We start from the raw sequence: 16,129 nt of genomic DNA on the forward strand, positions 1-16,129 counted from the left end.
TCGTCCCCATTAGCACCACGCGGGCAGGGACTTTGGCAGCGGCCCACTCCTGGAGCAGGGCCTGGAGCTGAGCTCAGTCAGATTGTTCTGAAGAGTCCCGCAACATGGGCAGGGACTGGCTGGCAGCCTGAGAGGAGGCTCTGGAAAGGGCTGCCCTCAGACACAGATATGGAGAGCTGAGGTGAGAAGCAGGCTGGGAAGTGTGATGGGAACAGGGTAACCTGTGGCTGGCAGTCAGCAGGAGCCTGGGGGAGGAGAGGGGTGCTGACCCCACAGGTGGTCTCAAACTTTTTAAGTGAAGGAATCTTTGGCGCAAAGGAAATCTTACCCTAAAGCTACATATCAAAGCAAGTGGGGGTTGCTCCCATCCCTCCCATGACGGCCCCTCATGTGGGATCCAGGACTAGACCTGAGGTGCTCCCTGGGTGTCCATGTCAGGGTCTGGGGGAAGGCAGGTTGGGGAAGGGTCAGCAAAGGGGTGACCTCAGGCAGCTGCCATGCCAGGACCTAGCCTGGCCCGGGTCAGGAGTGGTCAGCAGAGGCTGGCCTGGGAGGAGGCAAGAGTGAAGACTGCCTGGCAGGCTATAGGGCCGTGGGGAGGTTCTGTGCGGACGGATCTGGAGTCAGCATTTGGTGGAAGAAGGATGTGGGTGCAGGGAGGAGCCACAGGTCCTTGGAGGTGCCCCACCAGGCCAGGTGCTGAGCCCGCCCAGGCCCAGCTTCCTGTGTCTCCCCAGTGTGCCTGCCAAAGCCACGAGCTGATCAGGCACAGTAGTGAGGGATGGGCCGGCCTGTGGGGCTTCTGGTGCCAGGGCGTGGGGGACTGTTAACTGGGGAGGCTCCAGGTGAGAGGAGACGTCCTCCATGGGTGCAGAGGGTGGTGGGTGGAGGCAGTGAGCCCACAGGTCTCTGGGTGGTCTCGCCCCACTCTGCAACCAGTGCTTCCTCCAGGGTCTGACTAGTCTGCTGGGGACCACCTCCCAGATGATCTCCGTTCTGGCACCCAAGGTGGGCAGCTGGGTTCTATTCCTATCCCCTTGGAGACCTGCTCACCCCTGGGTCTGAAAACAAGTGTTCTTCAGGAGCGGCTGGTCCCAGGGTAAGGGCAGGGCAGAGAGCAGAGGTCACCAGCCCTGCCCAGGTATTTCCTCCTCACCACTCCCCCCCACCCCAGCCTCTGCTTCCTCCGCCAGGGCCCTCTCTGGGCAGGGCAGGCAGGCTGTGAGCTTCCTCTGGCAGCTGCCTTCCTGGTGCACTGGGGCTCCCACCCAAGGCTGACCCGAGGGTCAAGGGCCGCATAGCTTACTGAGCAGGGTCACTGGTGGGGACCACTCCCTTCCTGCAGATGAATGGACCCGGGCATATGGCCTGGCACTGGGGTGTCCCATAAGGGAAAGTAGCCGTTGTTCACACAGGAGCACCCCAGGAACAGTCCTGAGGCGGATCTCATCCCTGCGGGGGTCGAGGGAAGTACCAGAGCTCCGCGCAGCTGCTCCTCACACCACAGCTCTGTGCCCCATGCTCCACACCCACAGCTCCGCGCCGGCTGCCCCTCACACCACAGCTCTGTGATGGCCGCCCCTCACGCCACAGCTCTGTGCCCCATGCTCCACACCCACAGCTCTGTGATGGCCGCCCCTCACGCCACAGCTCCACACTGGCCGCCCCTCACACCACAGCTCTGTGCCCCATGCTCCACACCCACAGCTCTGCGCCGGCTGCCCCTCACACCACAGCTCTGCGATGGCCGCCCCTCACGCCACAGCTCTGTGCCCCATGCTCCACACCCACAGCTCCGTGATGGCCGCCCCTCACGCCACAGCTCTGAGTCCCAGGCTCCACACCCACAGCCAGCAGAGGGAGCTGCCACAGGCCCCTGGGCCAGGCCCCAGTGCTCAGTCATAGCAAGGCCGGGGCCCTTAGGACCTGCTCCTGCCACCTCGCTCCTGGCATCATCCAGTCTATGCACTTTGGCTCACACATGCACACACACACTCACACATAGGCACATTACACTCACTCTTACACTCACTCTCACAATACACATATGAACACACTCAGTACTCAATACAGTCACTAACACAATACACATACACACTATGCCCCCTTACACACTCACTCTGGCGATACATGTGAACACTCAACACACACTACTCACCCTCACAATCTTCACCCTCACGCAATACTCACACAGAACGTACTGCACATTATATGCACTCTTCCTCACAACACACACTTGCAATATTCTTGCACACACATGCACACACACTGATACACACTCGCTCACTGAGGTCCAGACTGCTCACGCCCCATCTGCTGGCTCTGTCCTTTGCCCAGCTAAAGCCGCCCCATGCCTGAAAGGGTGAGGTGGCCCCAAGTTGCTCCCTTGGCTCCCCGATCCAGCTCCACCCACACCCCCCGTAGTAGTTACTGAGTGCGCCAGTTCCCCCACCAGGCTGGAGCCCCAGGGGACAGAGCTCTGGTCAGAGAGGGGAACTAGGATGGCTAGGGAGGCTCCCAGGCTCCCCATGAGGCCAGGGACGGTAATATTCCCATCTGAAGTGGTGGCGGTGGTGGTGGCAGCAGGGGCTCTTCTGGTCCCTCAGCCCCAGCGTCTCTGCCCCTCTGCCCAGTCCCACTACTTCTAACCAGGCCCATTCTCAACGCCACCCCTGCACCCAGCCTTCAGCCTTGGTGGCACTGTATGCAAGTTCTAAGTTCTGCCATCCTGGTCAGGGTCCTGGGGGCCTGTGATATCGGCCTGCTGCCCCACAGCCGGCCAGCTAAGGGTGGCCAAACCTGCCAGGAGGCCAGAGCCCCGCCCCCAGAGGTCCGGGAAGTAGGCCTACAACCTATTGAGAAGGCAGGGCCCCTGTGCACTCTGCCTGGCCTGGACACCAGGATGCAGAGGAATGGTGTGGCAGGAGGGCTCTGAAAGGAGAGGTTTGGGATGGAGGGACAGCCTCAGGCTGGCCTGGGAGTTACCCGGACTGCCCCGCCAGCACCCCAGACCCGGCCCTGCCACATTCCTCCACGCGGCCCACCCCAGACACCCTGCTGAGAGTAGCGCCTGCACTTTACTTACAGAGTCTGGAGTTTGTGCTGTCAGTTCCTGGAGGGCAGTGGTCTGTTCTGCTCACTACTTGTGTCTCTGGGGGCTAGACGGAGGGGAGTGCCTGGGCCCTAACGCCATGCTGAGGGCGACAAGCCTGGAGCTCAGGGGCTTGTAGGTCCACACTGAGCTGTGATCAGCCCCTGCTAGGAGCTGTGAGCAGCGGGGCCCAGTTTGCCCATCTGTGTAAAGGGGTGGGTGGGGCCTGACTCCCAGTGGCTTCTTGGGCTGGTCCCCCTCAGGGGGCAAGGACCATCCCCAACAGCACAGGCCTCCTAGAAGGGCCCTCCCCACAAGTCTCTAGGAATGCTCTGAGGGTGGAAGGCTGGGCCCAGTGCCCTGGGGGCTCTCCGCCTCCCAGGCCTGGAAGGACAAGGCTTTGGAGACACCGCAGCTGGTGCTAGAGCGGGGCTGGCAGCCCTCCTGAGGCTGAGGGGCCCCAGCTGGTGCTGGAGGGGGCTGGCAGTCCTCCTGCAGCCTGAGGGGCCCCAGCTGCTGGGAAGATGGGGAGCGGTGGATTGCTGCCTCCTGCTCCCCACACTGCAGGCCCTATCGCCTTTTGCAAGACCCTGCAGGCCTGACCTGACCAGACACAACTGGGCCTGAGATGGACAGACAGAACAAACTCCCCCAAATGCAGAGCGGAAGGGATGATCAAGGGATTGGCTCCTGCATCTGGTGGCCATTTCCTGGCTCCCCCCGCCCCAGTCCCTCCAAGCCTAGGAAACCGGTGGGGGCGGGTGTGTGTGTGGGAAGGCGAGCGCCGGCTCCTGGCTCCCGGCATCCCTGCAGCTGACCGGCTCTGGCTTCCTGGCCTTGCAGTGGAGCTCCTGGGCCTCGCTCCGAGGGTTCTCAGTGGGGAAGGCTGTACCACCAGGTGCTCCAAACCGCTGAGCACACCTGGCTCCCTGCGGGGGAGGGGCCTACCTTCTCCAGGTCAGGAAATGCAAGAGTTTGCTTCTGAACCCGTCCACCTGCTGGCTGACTGTGGTCCTCCCCGGGGTGTGCGCCCGCCCACAGCCGAGTCCTGTGGTTTGTGTGGCGCGGGTGGCTGACCCAGGGCCACCTCTCACCACCAAGCACAATGCAGGGGGAGGAGGGGACCTTCAAGGGCCTCATTGTTCCCACCAAAGCTGGGGTCTGAATCCCTGCGATTGTCCCTGGGGGCTGGGCGGCGGGACACTGCACTCCTCCGCTGTCCCAAGAGACCTCGGGGCTGAGGCCCAGAGAGGGAAGGCGCTCCACAAGGCTGCACAGCAGGCAATTGGAACCAGCCCCGCCCCATGCTCACAAGCTTCCCAATGGCTCCCTTGGCCAGCAGCTGCTGGGGTCAGGCTCTTACCCACACACCTCTGTGGTGCACCTGGGCTCTGGACTTAGCTCCGGGCCATGGGTCTCCCTGCCTGCCTGACCCATCAGTCTGGGTCACATCCCAGGTGTGTTCCTCCACATCCAGAGGAAGGGGGACCCAGGAGCAGCCTACCGGGACATGTACCACAGCTGGGCCGGGGGCCCTGGTGGCCCATGATCTCCTGCATCCCACTGTGGACCCTGCACCTGTCCAACCCTGGCTGCTACCCTGGGCCCAAGACAGGAAGGGAGGAAGAGGCACGGAGGGAAGGAACTGGGGATGGGGGAAGGCTGTGTGAACAAAATACCAGGCTCGCCCCAGGCAGGTTGGCAGCCAGACCACCCCAGAGAACACCCTTTCATCTAAGCCCAGGGTGACCTCAGGAACCCTGGAAATGTGGCCAGAGCCAGCAGACACTGCCTCCTGGAGGTGGGCCGGAAGGAGAGAATGGGAGGGGCTTCATGCCCTGGAAGTTAAGGGGCTGGCACTCCTGCTGGGTGTCTCTCCCTGGCCCAAGGCACCAGGGTTTCCAGACTCCTGGGATGCAGAGATGGGGAACCCCAGCAGATGTCCCCAGGTGTCCTCCACCTGCACTGCCCCAGGTGCAGAGGGCCAGGGCAGGGGGGTGTGCACAAGACTGACAGGAACAAATCACACAAACAGCCCAGTTCCCACCACCTGGGCAGGCTCCAGTGGCACCCCCACAGTGCCCGAGTGGTCTCCCCTGGTCAGCAAGCACCCCCAAGTGCAGTGTGTCCCAGTTCCATCTGCAGCCAGAAACAGGAACGGGATGGATGAGCTCTCGGCTAGGCCGTGTGCACTGAGCACCCTCCAGCGCTGGCAGTAGGCACTGCGGCATGCTCCTGTGGGGGCCTGAGAAGGATGCACGTGAGCCCTCCCTCACCGGACCAAGCTAGCGTCTTTTGCGTTTAAAGCCATTTTCTTTTCCACCTCACAGCAGCCTCGCAGCAGCAGTGGGGAAACACTGCTTCCTGGCAACCCCGCCCCAATCACTCACCCACCTGGGCCTCTGGACAGGAAGCAGCCCCAGCCCAGAAAGCCCACCCAGCATGGCCCTCAACCAGCTCTCAACGGCCTACTGTGCTGGATCCCTGGGGGGGCCTTCTCGGTCTCCCCAGCCCACCTTGCAGGAAGCTGACACAGCTCACTAGGGAGGGAGCAAGCAGCTTTCAGCCAGGACCCTGATGGTGGACAGTCGGCCTGGGCGGGTGGGCCCATGATCCTGTACCCAAGGACAGTGTTGGGCTCCCTATTCAGGGAGAACCACCCACCCTGCTGCACGTGGCACACCCTCACCCAGCCACACCCAGGCACAGCCCCGGGCCCTTCTGCTCAGGAGGACTCAGCCATGCCCCACTGCTCCAGCCCCATGCCACTTTCTCAACAGTGTGCTAACCCAGTGATTACTTTATTACAGCGTCAGCCCCAGCTCTTACTGGGTGGGACCGGAGCCGAGCAGGGAACGGATCAGAAAGTGACAGCTGGCGCTCACTGTGGAGTACAGTGCACCTGCGGGCGGGCTCTGAGCCAGGCCAGGAGGGGTGGTGTGGGGGCCTCCCGGGCTTGGGACTCTCGGCAGTGCCCAGGTCCAGACTGCCAGGATTGCCAGGAGCTGGGCTGTGGCCCCAGGCGGGGGCGCCCTGGAATGGGGGCAAGGCCTGGAATGCATCCCATGGAATGAAAGCAGGCTAGGGCGTCCCTCAGGAGCAGCCAGTCCCTTGAGCTTTCTTGATTTCCTGCCAGGGAGAGAAGAAGGGGAAGTCTCGGGAGGGGCTCCCGGACAAGGGAGCGGTCCAGGAAGCGGAGAGCTGGGCTTCCAGCTGAGTCCCAATGCCCATTAGGCATGGAGTGGCTCTGCCCAGTGCCAGGGCCAGCTCCCCGCCTGTCTGATCTGGGGTTTCCTCCTGTGTAGAACAGAGCCCTCCACCCTGGGCCGCAGGGCAGGGAGGGGCCCTAACCTCAGAGAGGGCCTCTTTCAGAGTTGAGTAAGCCTTGTCCAGGTTGTCATTGACGATGATGAGGTCAAATAGGCCCGGCTCCTTGCCTGAAAACGTGGGCAGGGGGCGGGGAAGTGCCTTCAGAGATAGGGCACTGCCCGGCCCTTCTGTCCCGTCCCCCCATTGCTTCCCCCAGGACCATCCCCCACCAGCCACTGGCAACCAAGAGCACTTTCTAGGGACCCTGACTGCGGCTGACTGCTGCTGACTGCTGAGTATAAAGCAGGTCTGTCATTACCCAGCGCAGCAGGAAGCTCCTGGCCAGGGACCGCCCTGGCCACGTCCCACACACTGTCCTCTCGACCTCATGATGGAGTCACATTGCCCCCCAGCTCCACAAAAGCGTCACACACGGCCACAACCTGGGGATGTGGGCGGGTGCTGCCCACTGCTCCAATGTCCCCCTCCTATTCACACCCACGGGCAGAGTCTGCCTAGGACCCAGGGAGGGACGGCTTCCGGGAGAAACCCTCGATGGGCCCATCCCCTTCTCCTCTCCACTGGACCCCGAGAAGCCTTGGCACACAGGTCTGTGTCAGAGCGCCCCTTCACCCTTGGTCTTCCGAACGATGACCTTCCCTCACCGGTTCCCTCTTGGTTTTGTTACTTGTGCCTTGCCACAGAAATCTCGTGTTAGTTTTGATTTTACTGTAATGCTGCTGCCTCGTGACTTCTTAAGGAGCAGGGAGAGCATTTAAGTAAAACTCCTTTTCACATTGGCCTAAATCAGACCAACGTGGAAAGAAAAGAAAGAGGGCTCCCATCATACTCTACCAGTGGATACGGCTGTTTGGGGGCAGGCTCCAGTGCTGTGGGAGACGGAGGACAGTGTCTGGGAACTAACTTTGGGGACTCTGCTCTGCGCCCCTCTCCTTTCTGAAAGGCCCCCACTAGGGGACCCCAGGGCCTGCCCTACTCCTCAGGGCCCTTCCCCAGGTGCAGACCCAGCCCTGCTCACAGTGGTGTGGTGGCATGGACAGCGGGGAGTGGGGCTGCTTTGCGGGACTGGCCTGGAGCCCGTACTCACTGCTCTCTGTGTCGGCCTTGGCGGCAGTGAGCCGCTTAGCAAGGCTCTCCTCTGTCTCTGTGTTCCGGGCTCGCAGCCGCTGCTCCTGAAACACACCGGTGGGGTTGGGGCGCCTCCCGGCTGGCTGGTTCCCTGCCCACCCGCTCCGACTGCACAGCCCCGCACGCACCAAGACCTCGAGGGAGGGTGCCTGCACGCAGATGTAGAGGGGCCACAGGTCTGTCTTCTTGATGTTCCTCACGCCCTGCAGGTCCACGTCCAGCACGCAGATGCGGTTCATGGCCTGCACCGCCCGCACAGCCGCTTTGCTGCGGGACCAGAGCTGCTCAGCTCCAAGGAAGCCTGCTCCTCAGGGTCACTGCCCACCTCCACCCTCCCCTAAGGCCATGAGGAGCCCCAGGTGGAATCCTGGACGCCTGGGCTGACAGCATTTGTAGCAGCACTGGTCCCGGTCATGCGCCTCTCCAAGCTCCTGGGACATCTGGCTGTGGTGTTGCTGTACCCTCACCCACCATGCACCACATACCTGCCTGAGGGTGCACCACCCCGTGACCCCGTGGTCTGAGAAGGGGCTCGCTGCCTGCCCCTCAGGCTGTCCCCAGTGGCCCTGCAGCTGCAGTGGAACATGAAGTGTCACCTGCAGCCCATGCCCTCCTCCCACAGGGATGGCTAAGAGAGTGCAAGGCAGGCACAACAGGGCCTGCCCACTTGTCTGTACAGGCTCTGCTCCTGGAGCTTCATTAGCTGGGCCCTGGTGGACTCTGATGCGAGGGGCAGGGAGACCCTACTCTCTGGTTTCTGGGGATCACCGTGGGCCCAGAGCACAGGTGCAGTGGGGAGGGAGGTACAGTGTACCCTACAGGCCTGTGATATCAAGGACACGGTGGGTGCAGCCACCACCCAGGCCACTGTGGGCTGAAGCCCAGCCAGGTGGATGCTACCAGCTGACCTGGTTCCTGCAGTGACTGGAGATGGGCAGGGGTGGTGGTGGAGACCACGCAGAGCACCCTTGGGTGGGGGCCTGGGCCCTGTCCAGTAAGTGCCCCCCGGCATCACCCACACCCCGCAGAGAAGCCAGCCCACCCCATGAGCCACAGGTGGCTTGACTCACCTTGTCCCGTATAGGTTCCCTGAGAACTCGGCGTGCTCAATGAAGTCACCTGCAGCAATGTCTCTCTGCATGACCTCCCTGGTGACAAAGAAGTAATCTGGACAGGACACGGGAAAGAAAGGGTGCTTTCCAAAGACTCCAGAGCCAGGTCACAGCAGGGAGGTAGGGGGCGGGGCCAGCGGCCAAGGCCAGGAAGGCTGCACGCACCTTTGCCGTTCTCCTCTCCAGGACGTGGGTCCCTCGTGGTGTCTGCAAATAAGCAGCCGGTGACCATGCTGAACGTGAGCCCAGCCTGTCCCATGCTGGCTCCCAGGGTCCCCTGGGTGGGGCAGCACCAGGCCGTGGGCTCCCCAGCAGCAGGGCCTGAGCTGTGGAGCAGGGCCGCCTGGTCAGGCCCACGCCCAGCCCTCACACATTTGACACTTTCGGGCCAGGCCATCTCCACAGGACCACGAAGGCAGGTGGGAGCACCCTGACAACTAGGGCACTGCAGAGGCCTCTGGGTGCGAGGGCCTGCCATGTGGGGACTGCCCTCCCTCCCTGGACCTTCTCCTTGTAGGGGCTGCACCCCCCCCATCCCCGGTCCCTCACACCAGCAGGTGGCTGCCAGGACTCACGGGACACACTGAAACCAAAGACACTGCCATACTCTTGCAGGAGCTTCTTCAGCAGGGTGCTTTTCCCGGCCCCTGATGGGCCGCTCAGCACGACCGGTCTTGGTCCTGACATCCCTATGGGGACACAAACATCAGGGGGACAGATAGGCCAGGGGCCCCTGCACCCACGATCATGTCAACCCTGGCCGAACTTCCGCACCCTGCCTGCTGTGTTTACCTGGCAAACTCAGCCTGGGCTGGTTACACTGTAACACACACACACTGGTCTTGAACAGGAGGCTTCCAACAAAGAAAACAAAGGAAACGTAAGGTGACTCAGTTTGATTACACAGCTCTCCAGCCCAGAACAGCCCTGACCCACCAGAACTAGCCCACATCCACCTTGGTGGCACCCTGGTCTGACCAGGAGTCTTCCCCGCAGCGCACCTCGGGCTACACATGCTGCTTCTCAGTCTGTCTGCCCAATGCCACCCCCTAAGCCCCTAGCCAGCAGGCAGCCTGAGCCTGGATGTGTCTCCCATGCATGGCTCTGCCTAGGGGCTGCTAGATTCTTCCTCCTCTCTGCACCTCCTGGCACTGGGCCCTGCTGGGGTGGCCCTGTTCTGGGAGCTTCCAACCCTGGGGCACGGCCACAGGCTAGTGAGGGGGTCTGACCCCCTGAGGGCCAAGTGCGTTATGAGCCTTGTCTCTGATGCCCCCACCTCCAATATGGAAAAGGTGATGGGGACTCGATTGTTGGCCACAGCTCCCTCCCCCTCCACGGAGCCCCGGACAGGGAAGATATGCAGAGCTTGGGAGGTCTGACAGGCCACAGAGAAGGCCACATGGGGGAGCAAGGGGAAAACATGGTGGGAAACCAGGATACCTCAGCAGCACCTCTTTGCCCTGACACACCAGGAGCACCAGCGCCCCCAATCTGGGATTTACATTCTGCCCAGATGGTGTCTGCCCTTCACCACCTGTGAGCACATCCCAGAAGAGCTGGCCTACAGGGCAGGGGGCAGGCGGGCATACCTGCTCTCAACAGCCAAACACCGGCTCTGTGCCCCTGCATCCCACACTGTACCCAACCTGCACTCTTTACCCCACACTTACCCCCACCTGTCTGTGCTCTGCACCCCACACCTCCCTCTGCCCTGCACCTGGCCTCATACCCTGCCTTTCACCCCACACCCTGCCTTGGACCCCTCAACCCTCCAAGGAGCATGCCTCCTCCCTGGTGTCATTCCTGCTAGGCGACATGACCCACCTCCTCGATGGAGCTCTGATCTTGCCTTGGGTGTCAGCACCAGACAGGCAGTGCAGAGATGACCAGCCGAGGTGTGAGTGGCTCAGAGCTGGTGGGAAAAGCCGGCACTCCTAATCCCTGCCAGCCTGCTCTCCGCCCCCTGAGCACTAAGTCTCAAAGCTTGGCCTGACTGTGCTAAGGCCCCCCTGAGCACTAAGTCTTGAAGTCTGGCCTGGCTGCGCTGAAGTCCCCCGCCCCCCAGCACTAAGTCTTGAAGCCTGGCCTGACTGTGCTAAGGCCCCCCTCAGGCCCCTGAGCATTAAGTCTCGAAGCGTGGCTTGACTGCGCTAAGCCTCTTCTCCCCCCAGCACTAAGTCTTGAAGCCTGGCCTAACTGCGCTAAGGCCTCCCTCCCGCCTCCATGGACACTAGCCTGCAGCTCCAATGCGCAGGAATGAGAAGCCCGCACCGCTCCTTGCCCTTGAGAAGCTGTCAGCCCAGCCCACCCATGTGAGTGTGATGAGGGAAGCAGGAAGTCAGAGGAGGCTGGCACCCTTAACGCTCCACTGGGAAGAAGCCAGGAGGGTGCAGCACAGAAATCCAGGTTGGCAAACACTTGCTCCCACTGAGAGCTGGGCTCCAGGCTAGGATTGGAGATGAATGGAGGGGCCCTGCTCAGGGAAGACAGACTGGTGGGAGCAGCAAGGGGCGGGGAGGCCCAGCTTGGGGAGAGGCCCTGCGTGAGCGCAGGCAAGGGCCCAGGAAGGGAGCTCCCGGGAGCTGGAGGAGTTTCTGGAAAACCTCCCTGGCAACCAGAGCCATCCATCAACAGGGAACTCCCAGGACCCAACCAAGGTGAAGCTCAAGAGGGCTTCCTGCTGAGGGTCTGAGCCTGCAGGTTCTTTCTGCGAGGCCGACCTGGCATGGGGCAGAGGCCTCTTGGTGCAGCTTGGCTGGCCAGTAGACCAGCAGGCAGGCCCAGGAGGGAAAGGCCACTGAGAGAAGCCACAGCCGATGTGTGAGGCCCAGCCCACTTTGGAGGGTGACCCCGCACCCATGGCTGCTCCCCAGCACCACCCTGGCAGCCACAGCAGGCCCTCTAGTACTATTCTTAATCTGCAAAGTAGGCCACTACCAAGTTAATCGTACTAAACCACTGGACTCTAATTTCATTACTTACACACACACAAACGCACATGTCCTTGAAAGGCTTACAATGTTAAGAAAGAAAGGTAGGAAACTTCACACCATATGCAGAAATTAACTCAAAACGGATCAAGGACCCATATTACATTTCTAACATGATAAAACTCTTAGAAGAAAACATGGGAGTAAATCTCCATAACTTTGGACTTGGCAATGGACTCTTAGAGATGACACCAAAAGCATGTGCAACAAAAGAAAAAAAAAAAAAAACAGATAAAGTGGACTCCACCAAAATTTAAAACTTCTGTGCATCAAAAGACTCTTGTAACGAGAATGGTAAGACAATCCACAGAATGGGAGAAAATACTGGTAAATCCTGAAAAACCAAAGCCAAACAAGTCGATTCTCACTCATAGTGATCTTACAGGACAGAGGAGAACTGCTCCACAGGGTTTCCAAAGCTGTAAATCTTCAACACAAGCAGACTGCCACATCTTACTCCCCTGGAGCAGCTGTTGGGTTCAAACTGCCCACCTTTGGGTTAGAAGCCAAGCACTTTAACCACTGCACCACCAGGGCTCCTCTTGAAATCATATATCTGATAAAGATCTAGTATTCAGGATATAAAGACCCCTGGTGGTGCAATGGCTAAGCACTCTGCTGCTAACTGAACGGCTGGTAGTTGGAACCCACCCAGCAGCTCAGCAGGAGAAAACACCTGGTGATCTGCTCCTATAAAGACTACAGCCTGTGGGGCAGTTCTAAAGTGTCACATGGGGTTGCTCTGAGGCAGAGTCTACTCAACGGCACACAACAACAACATCTGGAATACAAAAAGAACACTTACAACTCAACAATGAAGACAAACAATGAAATTTTAAAACATGAATAGACGGTTCACCAATAAAAGGTATACAAAAGGCCAATAAGCCCATAAAAAGATGCTTAACATCATTAAGAGATGCGAACCAAAGCTAGGATGAGATACCACATCAACCCCGCTAGGATAACTGTGACAAAAAAAAAAAAAGGGCTGGGGGGATGTGGAGAAATTGGAACTACTGTGCACTGTTGGGGAAACCCTGGTGGCACAGCGTTAAGACCTACGGCTGCTAACCAAAAGGTCGGCAGTTCCAATCCACCAGGCGCTCCTCGGAAACCCTATGGGCCAGTTCTACTCTGTCCTTTAGGGTCACCCTGAGTCCGAATTGACTCCATGGCCGTGGGTTTTTTTTTTTTTTTTTTTAAACAGGTACACCGCTGTTAAAACCAAAAACCAAACCCATTGCCGTTGAGTCGATTCCAACTCATAGCGACCCTATAGGACAGGGTAGAACTGCCCCATGGGGTTTCCAAGGAGCGCCTGGTGGATTCGAACTGCCGACCTTTTGGTTAGCAGCCATAACTCTTAACCACTATGCCACCACGGTTTCCACGCTGCTGGTGAGAATGTAAAATGGTACAGCTGCTGTGGAAAACAGTTTGATCACCATATGACCCAGCCATTCCACTCCCTGGTGTGTGAGGATGAGTAGGTAAACGACGCGCGGTACGCATATACAGTGAAGAATTACTCAGCCATAAAAGAATAAACTTCTGATACGTGCTCCAACCTGGATGGGTCTTCAAAACATCACGCCGAGTGAAAGAAGCCAGACACAAAAGGCCACACGTTACATAATTCTATGTATATAAATACCTAGAACAGGCAAACCCATAGAGACAGAACACACATTGGTGGTTGCCAGGGGTTGGGAGGAAGAGGAGAGTGAGAAGCAAAATCTAAATGGGTATACGGTTTCCTTTTGGGGTGATGAAATCTTCTGGAACTAGACAGAGGCGCTGGTTGCACACTGTGAACATATGAAATGTCTAAAATGGTTAACTTTGTTACATAATTTTGCCTCAATTAAAAAAAAGAGAAAACGAAAATGAATATTTTTAAAAAAGGCAAAGGAAGAAGACAACCGAGAAGAAACTCACTGTCTTAGTCATCTAGTGTTGCTGTAACAGAAATACCACAAGTAGATGGCCTTAACAAACAAATTTATTCTCTCACAGTCTAGGAGGTGAGAAGTCGTATGCAGGGTGCCAGCTCCAGGGGAAAGTTTTCTCTCTCTGTCAGCTCTGGGGAAAGGTCCTTGTTGTCTAGGAGCTTCTTAGTGCAGGAACCTCAGGTCCAAAGGAAACGCTCTACTCCTGGCGTTGCCTTCTTGGCAGTATGAGGTCCTCACGTCTCTCTGCCCACTTCTTTTATATCTCAAGAGATTGACTCAAAATACAACCTAATCTTGTAGTTGTGTCCTGCCTCATTAACATAACTGCTGCTAATCTCACCTCATTAACACAAAAGTAGGATTTACAATGCAAAGGAAAATCACATCAGATGACCACATGTTGGACAACCACACAATCCTGGGAATCGGTCTAGCCGAGTTGACGCACATTTTGGCAGAACACAATTCAATCCAAGACACCCACCAAATGTGGTGATCTCTAAGTAATAAATTCTTTACTTTTTTTCTGCCTCTTCCCAATTTTCTATTACGAAAATACATCACTTTTATCTAACCTTGACTCCCACTGGACTGTAAGTCCTTTCTGTGCTCCTCCCACTTTCCCCAGGGAAGGATCTGCCCTCCAGGTGGGACCTCCCACCTCTGCTTCTGCCCCTCCAGCTAGCCCTCCCCACTCCTCTACAGAGCAACTCTTGGAGCTAAAACTGGGGCCCCCATCTCACTGCCTGCCTGTATCCCTTGCTGGCTGCAGCCTTCTACACTGGCCTCCTCACAGGTGGGCACCCCCACGCAGAGCAAACCCCAGCTGCTGATAGCCAGCTCAATGTTCAAAATGCCATCTTGACCCTATTTTCTAGTTGGCAGTTTACAAGGAGACTCATGATTTCACATACTGCTTGTACTGAGGTACTTGGTTATGTTACAAATGTTTAATGTGCTATTAGATTCCATTTGCCGATATTTTTAATATTTTTGTCTAGCTACTGACCCAGAGGAGCCCTGGTGGCATGGTGGTTAAGAGCTTGGCTGCTAACCAAAAGGTTGGCAGTTCGAATCTACCAGCCGCTCCTTGGAAATTCTATGGGGAAGCTCTACTCTGTCCTATAGGGTCACTATGAGCCGCAATCAACCCAACAACAAGAGATTTTTTGGTAATGATCAAGACCCGATGGTACTGAAGGAAGAGGTCCAAGCTGCACTGAAAGCACTGGCGAAAAACGAGGCTCCAGGAATTGACGACATACCGACTGAGATGTTTAAGTTAAAGGACGCAGCACTGGAGATACTCACTTGTATACGCCACGAAATTTGGAAGACAGCTTCCTGGCCAACCAGCTGGAAGAGATCCATATACATGACCATTCCAAAGAAAGGTGAGCCAACAGAACACGGAAATTACATAACACTATCATTAATATCACATGCAAGTAAAATTTTGCTGAAGATCATTCAAAAGTGGTTGCAGCAGTACATCGACAGGGAACTGCCAGAAATTCAAGCCGGATTCAGAAGGGGATGTGGAATAAGGGATATCATTGCTGATATTGGATGAGTTTTGGCTGAAAGCAGAGAATACCAGAAAGATGTTTATCTGTGTTTTATTGTCTATTCAACTGTGTACACCATAACAAATTATGGATAACACTACAGAGAATGGGAATTCCAGAACACTTAATTGTGCTCATGAGGAATCTGTACATAGATCGAGAGGCAGTCGTTCGAATAGAACGAGGGGAACAAGGGGATACTGTGTGGTTTAAAGGCAGCAAAGGTGTGCATCAGGGTTGTATCCTTTCACCATGCTTATTCAGTCTGTATGCTGAGAAAATTATCAGAGAAGCTTAACTATACGAAGAAGAATGCAGCATCAGGATTGGAGGAAAACTCATTAACAACCTGTCATATGCAGATGACACAACACTTCTTGCTGAAAATGAAGAGGACTTGAAGCACTTATTGATGAAGATCAAAGACCACAGCCTTCAGTATGGATTACACCTCAACAGAAAGAAAACAAAAACCCTCACAAGTAGACCAATAAGAAATATTACGGTAGAAAAAATATTGAAGCTGTCATGGATTTCATTTTACTTCTATTCACAAACAACGCCCATGGAAGCAGGAGTTGAGAAATCAAACGACACACTGCACTGGGCAAAATGGGCTGCAAAAGACCTCTTTAAAGTGTTGAAAAAAAAAAGATGCCACTTTGAGGACTAAGGTGCACCAGACCCAAACCATGGTGTTTTCAATCGCCTCACATGTATGCAAAAGCTGGACAATGAATAAGGAAGACTGAAGAAGAACTGATGACTTCGAATTACAGTATCGGTGAAGAATACTGAATATATCATTATCTGCCAAAAGGATGATAAATCTGTCTTGAGAGAAGTATAGCCAGAGTGCTCCCTGGAAGCAAGGATGGCAAGACTTCATCTATGTACTTTGGACATGTTATCAGAAGTGACCAATCCCTGCAGAAGGACATCATGCTTAGTAAAG

The 16,129-nt window shown here is 56.8% G+C and overlaps 1 protein-coding gene across 6 annotated transcripts in view; it reads right to left on the reverse strand.

Moving 5' to 3' along the window:
- GUK1 (guanylate kinase 1) overlaps positions 1–16,129 on the reverse strand; it is a 27,068-nt gene continuing 10,939 nt past the window's right edge. For 3 of the 6 annotated variants that reach the window (XM_049875102.1, XM_049875106.1, XM_049875104.1), the window contains 8 exons: positions 9,454–9,515; positions 9,237–9,350; positions 8,827–8,868; positions 8,620–8,716; positions 7,678–7,816; positions 7,509–7,593; positions 6,443–6,528; positions 1–6,220 (listed from right to left, as the gene is read on the reverse strand). In XM_049875102.1, the coding sequence (XP_049731059.1) occupies positions 6,185–6,220; positions 6,443–6,528; positions 7,509–7,593; positions 7,678–7,816; positions 8,620–8,716; positions 8,827–8,868; positions 9,237–9,348 (597 nt within the window). In that variant the 5' untranslated portion in view covers positions 9,349–9,350; positions 9,454–9,515 and the 3' untranslated portion in view covers positions 1–6,184. The remainder of the gene's footprint in view (positions 6,221–6,442; positions 6,529–7,508; positions 7,594–7,677; positions 7,817–8,619; positions 8,717–8,826; positions 8,869–9,236; positions 9,351–9,453; positions 9,516–16,129) is intronic. The other 3 variants (XM_049875107.1, XM_049875105.1, XM_049875103.1) reach the window with 3 other exon arrangements.

Source organism: Elephas maximus, chromosome 2 (assembly GCF_024166365.1).
Source record: "Elephas maximus indicus isolate mEleMax1 chromosome 2, mEleMax1 primary haplotype, whole genome shotgun sequence".
Classification (NCBI taxonomy): Eukaryota; Metazoa; Chordata; class Mammalia; order Proboscidea; family Elephantidae; genus Elephas; species Elephas maximus.